The sequence below is a fragment of the Limulus polyphemus genome, unplaced genomic scaffold (assembly GCF_000517525.1).
Source record: "Limulus polyphemus unplaced genomic scaffold, Limulus_polyphemus-2.1.2 Scaffold5189, whole genome shotgun sequence".
In the NCBI taxonomy this organism is placed as follows: domain Eukaryota; kingdom Metazoa; phylum Arthropoda; class Merostomata; order Xiphosura; family Limulidae; genus Limulus; species Limulus polyphemus.
Window position 1 is genome coordinate 42,673 of NW_013670799.1, and position 10,168 is coordinate 52,840.

The 10,168-nt window shown below is 31.9% G+C and overlaps 1 protein-coding gene across 1 annotated transcript in view; it reads left to right on the forward strand.

Moving 5' to 3' along the window:
* Positions 1-10,168, forward strand: part of LOC106472247 (muscle calcium channel subunit alpha-1-like) — a 58,717-nt gene that overhangs the window by 41,796 nt on the left and 6,753 nt on the right. The window contains exons 28-34 of the mRNA XM_022400846.1: positions 1,118-1,245; positions 2,391-2,487; positions 3,147-3,249; positions 3,574-3,675; positions 4,384-4,508; positions 4,708-4,818; positions 5,552-5,757. Coding sequence (XP_022256554.1) covers positions 1,118-1,245; positions 2,391-2,487; positions 3,147-3,249; positions 3,574-3,675; positions 4,384-4,508; positions 4,708-4,818; positions 5,552-5,757 — 872 coding nt within the window. The remainder of the gene's footprint in view (positions 1-1,117; positions 1,246-2,390; positions 2,488-3,146; positions 3,250-3,573; positions 3,676-4,383; positions 4,509-4,707; positions 4,819-5,551; positions 5,758-10,168) is intronic.

Here is a 10,168-nt window from a genome sequence, read left to right on the forward strand (position 1 = left end):
ACACTTAAGTTACCAGTAGAATATTTAGTATTAAATGACAAACGAATAGAGTTTAAGTATATTAATATTATGTACACAATCATTGGTATGATGAATACTTCAGTTCAATCATAATAAATAGAAAAAAGAAAATAATTTTAGTAACATTTTAAAATATTGATCTGTTATAAAGTTAGCAAAGGTAGTGTTACGTCTCTGTATGTTTGTTTGTTAATTCTTCGAAGATACAAGTCCTTTCTTTACAAAACTTGTAATACAACTTTGTAATGTACTTAATTTTCACAGTTACACACACTATAGTTCACAACAATTCACTCACTTTCTATCGCGCTTAGACTTAATTGTTCGTCCTCGCCAACTATAGTTCCGATCTCTGTGCCTGCTATCCTCAGTTCCCGCTGACCGTAATCACTGTCTTTCTTTCTCTCTGCCTGCTTCATCTCCGCTACATCTCTGTCTCCACTCCACTCTCTCACTGTCTAGCGCACTTATATACTATAATACTGCCTGTTCTAGAAACTTCTAAGACTTTCAACACGTGCTACCAGCGTCAATTGACTCCCGCTGTCGCAACACACTAGTGAATCTTTTAGAATACTCATCACGTGACCCCTCTGTCGTAACAGTAGGAATTAATTCCAAAGCACATTTATAATTTCTAAATGTTGTTATACAAAGAAGAAAATTGTCTGTGACATTCTGAGGAGCAATAATGAATTTTAGTGTTAGAAATGGCTCGTACCTTATTATCTGTGACAAAAAGCTGTTCAGTATAACCCGCAGTTACTGTATAATGATTAGAAGCTGTGCTGTAATCAAGTGCAATAGACTGTATGACTGTATTTAAGATTGTGACTGTTTGGGGCTGAAACCTTTTATCATTTGTTTCTGTTTTCTAAAGGAGGATAATGAAAAGATATTCAACTTTTTATTAGTTTTAAATACTTTTGTTTCTAAAATTATAGTTAGACACCAGATCAATGATAGAAACCATAGTCATCAAAATATCCTTTTTTTTTCAATAGATTGAAAGGATTGTGGCTAAGATAAGTGCAAAGTAAGTTTTGGATGAATTATTGTTCATAATGATGAATTTGGTTTTTCTGACATTTAATAGGTTATTAACCTCTTCGTGGCAGTCATTATGGATAACTTTGATTACCTCACACGAGACTGGTCCATTTTAGGCCCTCATCACTTGGAGGAGTTTGTGCGACTGTGGTCTGAATATGATCCAGATGCCAAGTATGACATTTCTGTAACCATCTTTGTTTATCTATATCAACATATGAGGAATTTCTATAGCCATCTTTGTTTAGCTACGTTAAGGTCTGAGACACTTATATTGTCGTGTTTGTTTATCTACATAAACATCTGTAGCTATGGTTAAGTAGCTACATTAACATCTTATATATTTCAAAAGCAGTATTCAAGTAGCTAAATGAACATCTGAAATGTTTCTGTAACTGTGTTTAAGTTTCTACATCAACATTTGATATGTTTATATAGCCATAATTAAGATTCGACATCAACATCTGATATGTTTCCATAGCTGTGTTAAGTATATATATATCAATATCTGATACACTTAAACATAGTTACAGAAACAGATCAGATATTAATAAATAAACTTAAATATTGTTGCAGAAACATATATATCAAGTAGCACTTAGGGCAAAACTTAACACATAACCTTGACTGTATTTTACATGTTCCAATGTAGAAATTAGAAAAATCAAAGCTGTTTGTAAATGGGAAATGTATAATATGGAAGAGTGGGATGTGTGACATTTTTTCTACAATACTAATAAATCACAAGAAAAACGTAGATATGTTCCAAAACAAGAAACTGTGTTAATATAAATCAAACATTTTCAAAGTTAGGTTTTCTTCTCAGGATAATCAGGTTTTTGGTTTTCCCAGGTATCTTATGAACTAGTACACTGCATAATAAAATATTGACATTTAAAAGTCTAGGTATGTTTTAGCTTTAGATATATTCGGATGGATATATATATAATGTGTTCTGTTCAAAGTTATGAGTGATATTAGTGATATGAATATGTTGTAAACTATAGTGATGGAAGTTGGATTTTAAAGACTTGTTGTATAAGTTTTTGGGACTGATGATTTGTATGTCAACCTGTACTGTCTGGGTAAATGTGGATGTCATTTCATGTAGAATTTCAATGTAATTTATCAATCCTATGACTTTTTATCAAAGCAATCAATATCTTTAAATATATATATATAATAACACAAAACAATGGAAACAAAAAGGTTTTACAAAACAGAATATACATTTGAAAGTTGTTTCCACATCAAACAACAAACTTTATTTACTTGTTTATGGCATTAAATATTGAAAATAACTTCCTAAACTGTTTCAGAGGACGGATCAAACATCTTGATGTAGTAACTTTGTTACGGAAGATTTCACCACCGCTAGGATTTGGTAAACTCTGTCCTCACCGAGTAGCTTGTAAAGTGAGTCGAAAACAAACTTTTTGTATATTCGTAGAAATAATAAAATTGTTAGGATACCATGTAAGAAGTAGTGTTTTAGATTTTAAAAATAATGTTTGTTTTTGTTAGTATGTATTTAATATAAAATGAGTATAAGGTATATGAATATATTACTCAAAACACAGTGTATGACAAACAATATACCAACTTAAAATGTTATTTTATACTCGGTATTCTTGTTACATGATATTTTATTTAAGGTTGTTTAATTGTTAGTTTTTTTATCAACCAAGAAATTAATTAATAGTTTAAAAAATTGTATAATGTACAAACTTTTTGAAGAAAAGACACATCTGGATTTTTTATTTCAAGAATTCTGGCCAAAATTTCAGATAGCTGTTTAAACACTAGTATTGTATTTTTTCATCCAAATTTGAAGTAAAACTGAGTAAATAACATGACAGTAGCAATGTATTCACATATATTTATACAACTATGTTCAACACTAAAATAAAGATTGTGGTTCTACACAAGTCTATAGTTTAAAGTAAGTGTGTAATTATAATTAATGTATAATAATTATAAAATACATTACTTAATAAATTTATCAATTATGCAATCAGTGCTGAAGTTTGCTGCAATGGATCTTGACATGCATGTTTGTTTATCTTGAATTCCAGAGGCTTGTATCAATGAATATGCCCTTGAATACTGACGGAAGCGTCATGTTTAATGCTACCTTATTTGCAGTTGTTCGAACATCTTTACGTATCAAAACAGAAGGTAAAACTGTACATCCCACACCTAAGCCATATAAAACTTTAGATAATATTCATCATCGTCTGCCTGGCTGGGATGATGACAATTGGTATAATTAGAAAAGATTTTGAATATTTGATCAATAAAGTATTGTATTTTTACATTTAGTTTGAAATTTAGTAAATGAGATAAAAGAACATTCTTACTTGTGTTGAAAATTTTTACAACAAAATTAAATTTTAAAATTCTGAAATTATATGAGATAAAACTGCCTTCAATTACTTGCTTTCATACAAGACTGTCAGGTTAAAATTCAGAATGAATGTTTTCGTTTATTTCTTGTTGTAGGAAACATTGACGAAGCAAACGAGGAACTGCGTGCAGTTATAAAAAAAATCTGGAAAAGAACTAGTCCAAAACTTTTGGACCAAGTTGTGCCACCTGCTGGAGGTCTGTAATAATTATTTGTGTGTATCTGTTTTATCTTATTATCTATTGTCATATAATTTCTTTAACTTGGTAACAATACAATTTTCTGATAAATCAAACGAGTCGTATAAGTGGAAAAATATGAGTGACTTGACACATTCTGTTTATAATAAAGTATTTTGTGCATTATAATTAGACCATTATTCATGCGCCCAGCATGGCCAGGTGGTTAGGGATCTCGACTCGCAATCTAAGGGTCGCAGGTTCGATTTTCCCGTCCCACCAAACATGCTCGTCCTTTCAGCCATGGGGGCATTATAATGTAACGGTCAATCCCACTATGCGTTGGTAAAAAAGTAGCCCAAGAGTTGGCGGTGGGTGGTGATGACTAGCTACCTTCCCTCTAGTCTTACATTGCTAAATTAGGGATGGCTAGCGCAGATAGCCCGCAAGTTTCTGATGTGATAATTTCACGTGTAGATATGTATCTCAAAAAAAGTAATAATGTGATCATTTCATATATATATATATATCCCATACAAAATACATGAAAAGAATCAATAAACAAATTTATGCATCGACACATAATTCATGTAGGATTACTTTATGAATAATGTTTGTTTTGAATTTCGCACAAAGCTACACGATGTATAGATATGTATCTCAAACAAAGTAATAACTGAAATGATCACATCAGTAATTTGTGTTATCACTCTTTGCTACATTCAGCGGAAGATGATGTTACAGTGGGCAAGTTTTATGCAACATTCTTGATCCAGGACTACTTCAGACGATTCAAGAAAAGAAAGGAAGAAAGGGCTCTTGGAGGTGCCGATAATGCTGTAGCTTTAACGGTATGTCTTCTCAGTCTTATCAAAAAGTATAGATATTTAGAATATTTCTGCTGGAAAAAGTTTACTTGTAGCATAAAGTCAATGAATTATTCATTCATTGTTCTCACAGTAAACACTTACATTTCTACTTTTGCACTTGTTAAATATTTTATTAACGATATAGTAGAAGCAATTGAAAAAAAGTGTTAATCTTTAATAGGCTGGCTTACGTACTCTCCACGAAATGGGTCCTGAGATCCGACGAGCTATCTCTGGAAATTTGGACACAGATGAGTTTGGAAATACTTGGGATTCAGAGCCTTTACATAGGGTAAGAAGATTGAAAGAAATCGGTTGCCACTGTAAATTCAGCCGTTATCGTAAATATCTCTTGTTTTTTTGTTTGTTGACATTTTAGAATTGAGTTCATATTATATTTCTTTTTGTTATTGAATTTGAAGCCCAGAATCTTTTCCAACTTTGAATCTGTCATCCCTTCTGTAAAAGATAGAACTGTGTGAAATATGTATATGGCAAACTATCATCAAATATTTTTGTAACTTAAATTTTTTATTTAAATATCTGCATATATCATCTACATATACATAACGAAATGTCTCATATTTATTGAATCAAATATATATTCATCAGTTCATTACAATGAAAAAACCTGTTGGATGAAAAAAAAAAAGTATACATGTAACTTTACAATTCAAGAAACTCTAAATTTTAAGTTTCTTGTTCATTAATTAACTTGTCATTTCCACAATAAATGTATTTTTTTAATAATGGCTGGAGATGGCTTTAAGGTTTTGTCGAAACGTTGTACATTTGCTGTTATGTTAAACTTATATTAAAGTTTTTCTTCATTACCCATTCAAGCCGTCTCCAGCCATTATTAGTCTCAAAGTTGGTTCCTCGTCATTGAATGTATTTTTTTGTTTTCATTTTGACAACGGTATATGTCCGAACTCTTGGATGACAAATTAATCCTGGGATGAATTATCTTGGGAAATGTTAAAGGATGTTAAAATGAATTCTAGCCGAACATTTAACTCTTTCAGAGAAACCATCCATTCTTTGGTAACATGTGGTCTTCAGTAAGAAGAAAGCAGCCAGATAGAGCACATGGTAATTCCATAGGTCTCCTTGCTAAGCCTTGCACACCAAGTCCAACACAGTACGACCATACGAAACCTCCACAGGACGGTTTGGCAAAAGCCATCGGTGATCATTCGTCTCTTGCTGGTCGAACAGTGAGCAAAGCAAGGTGAGCAAACAACTCAAGAGAACATAGGAGGATTCTTCTTATCATTCTATGTTTTTAAAAGTTGCAGTTTGGTTTAGTTATATTCCGAACAAAGAAATGATCCACCTCAGCTGTCCATGGATTTACAAGCTGCAGAATGAACCCTGCACAGCTATAATTTGCTTTGTGCTGTTAGATTTACATTTGTTTATTATATTTCCTTTCAGTTAAAGTTTCACCAAAATGTTTAGGCAGTAATGTGCACAGTGGGTGGGCTAAAGCCCCTGGCCTTCTGCTCTTATGCCACAAAAGTGCCCCTTTTCTCAGTCATATAAATTGTTCATGACTATTAAAAGATGCCTTATTTCACACCTTGCTTGCTGTGAATTATTAGGGGGAAATAAGATATCAGCTTTAAAATTAAAAGTATCCAAGGATTTGTTGTTCTTTACAGTAACAAAATAGTTATGATATGCTATTAAGTAATAATGTGCAAGAATTCCCTGTTTAGTTTTAGATCTTTATAAGGGTCCCTTTGTTTCTTATTGTTCTTTACCCTATGTGTACCAGAGGCAACCTACAGTCTCCATAGTCTCTCCTAACACAACCTCTCCCTCTTGCCCTCCAAAAAAAGTGTCTTGACTTACAATGCTTGAAAAGTGCCCTATTTTATCAATGGGGTTCTGCCCTTTTAATTTCCTTAGTTAAATCTATAACCCAAGCATTTTTCAAAGGGGCAAACTGATGAGAAGAAAAATCTATCATTCCAAGAGTGCTTGAATTATATGGTTTTGTATTTTTTGTGTTAATTGATTTTTTGAATCTATTTGTTCAAAAATCATTTAAAAAAACAACAACATCCCTTTTTTTGTCTTTCAAATAAATCTTTACTTGTTGCAACAAAAGATTGTTGTTTGTACTGTTTTTAGGCCTTGTTACAACAAAAGATTGTTATTTGTACTGTTTTTAGGCCTAGAAGTAGCTGTATAAGTTTGTGGAGGGAAAAAATTGATACATCAATGAAATGTTTGTTTAGTTTTCTAAACCTTAAATTAAAATAAAGTAAATTATGATTTAGATTATTTTTTTTACAGCTATCTTAACAAAATTTAAAGTTGAGCAACATGTCAGTTATACTTAGAGGAAGAAGTTGTATCTTCATTATTTAACATATATTTTGTAACATGTCTGTGAAGATCTGTTTTTACAAAGTAGAATGATGTCTTTGAATTTTTTATCAATGGTTTTTACAAGTCAGTTCACTAATTCACAGACTGAGATATTAGAGATAAAAAAATATGCAAAAATAAGTCAGATTGATCCAAGTTGGCTAAAAGTTGTATATGCATGAGCGTTCACAGAAATTTCTCGCATATATATATATATATACTGAATGAATAAAGAAAGAAATATGTTTCTCATTTCCCAGGGTGGCAAGTATCCTCTTGTTTATATATGTACTAAATGAATAAAGAAAGAAATATGTTTCTCATTTCCCAGGGTGGCAAGTATCCTCTTGTTTATATATGTACTAAATGAATAAAGAAAGAAATATGTTTCTCATTTCCCAGGGTGGCAAGTATCATCTTGTATATATATATCTGAGTGAATAAAGAAAGAAATATGTTTCTCATTTCCCAGGGTGGCAAGTATCCTCTTGTATATATATATATGTACTGAGTGAATAAAGAAAGAAATATGTTTCTCATTTCTCAGGGTGGCAAGTATCCTAACTCCCGGACCCCCATGATCCTAGCTGTTAAAAAGCAGAGCTAGAAGAGTTAGTTTAGTGAGATTGTTTTGTCCTTAGCCTTCAAATTTATCACGTGGCCTGGTGAGCTCGTGTCTTATTAACTTTCATATGATTTAAGTTTCAGTTATTGTAGTTATAATGTGGCGATGCATGATTCTAGCGTGCACGTAGGGGAGATAATATAGCGTCAATGAAGCTGAAGAAAATACTGAAAGTATCCACAGATCAGTCGTAGACTTTAATACAATGGTTACTCCAGCGAATCTTTCTAAAACGTATATTTTCTCATCTACCCTTGACCAAATCAGAGATTACGAATTAAACTGCTATATAATACGGTATCATTGCCGTAGACAGCAATTTTGGAGTGCCATTTCTAGGGGGTCTGGGGCATGCCAGAATGAAATTGAAATGAAATTGAATCTTAAGCCATTTTAACTACAAATACTGCATACACACAACATAATGTATTGAATTTATAGAAGCACGTTTTAATACATAAGTTGTATATATAACTACACCCAGTATTTCTATATAAGTACACAATCGTTGGTAAAAGAGTAGCCCAAGAGTTGGTGGTGGGTGGTGATGACTAGCTGCCTTCCCTCTAGTCTTACACTGCTAAATTAGGGACGGCTAGCGCAGATAACCCTCGTGTAGCTTTGCGCGAAATTCGAAAAACAAACAAACAAGAGACGTGAAGGTAAAGAACTTTTGAATTTCAAAAATAGCGTAAAATTAATATTTTGTTTAGCCTGAACCACAAGTTTATGTATCGTAATTAGACCACCGAATAAGAACATTAACGTTGTCCCAATACTTTCGACATAAGATTTATGGTCTTATAAATAAATGTGAAAGCAATGAGCCTTAAATATAAATGATATCTTGTTTACAACGATTACTGCCGTAGAGCACGTAGTATATAGCTGCGTGTAAATTTCAAGAATTATGCCAAATGCTTGGAAGATACAAGTTGACCTCACTGGATAGTACTACAAAACAGACGAAACGAAACGAATATCTTGTTCTGTGGTGGCAAATATTTCTGTATAACTACACCCAATATTTCTATATAACTACATCCAGTATTTGAATATAAGTACACCCAGTATTTCTATATAACTACATCCAATATTTCTATATAACTACACCCAGTATTTCTATATAACTACACCCAATATTTCTATATAAGTACACCCAATATTTCTATATAACTACACCCAGTATTTCTATATAACTACACCCAGTATTTCTATATAACTACACCCAATATTTCTATATAAGTACACCCAGTATTTCTATATAACTACACCCAATATTTCTATATAACTACACCCAGTATTTCTATATAACTACACCCAGTATTTCTATATAACTACACCCAGTATTTCTATATAACTACACCCAATATTTCTATATAACTACACCCAGTATTTCTATATAACTACACCCAGTATTTCAGTGGGATTGACCGTCACATTATAACGCCCCCACGGCTGAAAGGGCGAGCATCTTTGGTGTGACGGGGATTCAAACCCGCGACCCTCAGATTGCGAGTCGAGTGCCTTAACCTCCTGGCCATGCCGGGCCCCTACACGTCTCTTAGCAACTCTTCACTGTATGTAACAATGGTACGTTTGTACTATACTGTTAATTTTTTAAGTGTTTTGAAATTGTGTACTTGCATCGTTTATATATTTTTGTAATTTATTCAATATTTCAAAACTTAGTGTTTCTTTTAATAAAAGCAACTGAGCATATCGCAAATTACCCCTCAGTCGAGGCTATATTTATAGCAGCATCTCTAGTGACAGAACTTAAAACTATATTTATCTAGTTTCTTCAAGTTCCGTGTATATAACTCTGGGTCTATTCACCATTTTCGAAGAATAGTGTGATATCCGAAGGAAAACGTTAAGAGTATTTTATTTGATAATATTTACAAACTGTACGGATCAAATCAGCAAAATACGGCAACCCTACGTATACGTATGCTCTGTAAAAAGTTTCGTAATTTTCTGTTAAAAACGGGTGGAAAGAAGAATTTCAAAAACTGGCGAATCGGTTCTATATAATGTTGATATTGTTTCTATATAATGTTGGTATTGTTTCTATATAATGTTGGTATTGTTTCTATATAATGTTGGTATTGTTTCTATTTAATGTTAGTATTGTTTCTATATAATGTTGGTATTGTTTCTATTTAATGTTGGTATTGTTTCTATATAATGTTGGTATTGTTTCTATATAATGTTGGTATTGTTTCTATATAATGTTGGTATTGTTTCTATTTAATGTTAGTATTGTTTCTATATAATGTTGGTATTGTTTCTATATAATGTTCGTATTGTGTCTATATAATGTTGGTATTGTTTCTATATAATGTTGGTATTGTTTCTATTTAATGTTGGTATTGTTTCTATATAATGTTGGTATTGTTTCTATATAATGTTGGTATTGTTTCTATATAAAGTTAGTATTGTTATCTATATAATGTTCGTATTGTGTCTATATAATGTTGGTATTGTTTCTATATAATGTTGGTATTGTTTCTATTTAATGTTGGTATTGTTTCTATTTAATGTTCGTATTGTGTCTATATAATGTTGGTATTGTTTCTATATAATGTTGGTATTGTTTCTATATAACATTGGTATTGTTTCTATTTAATTTTGG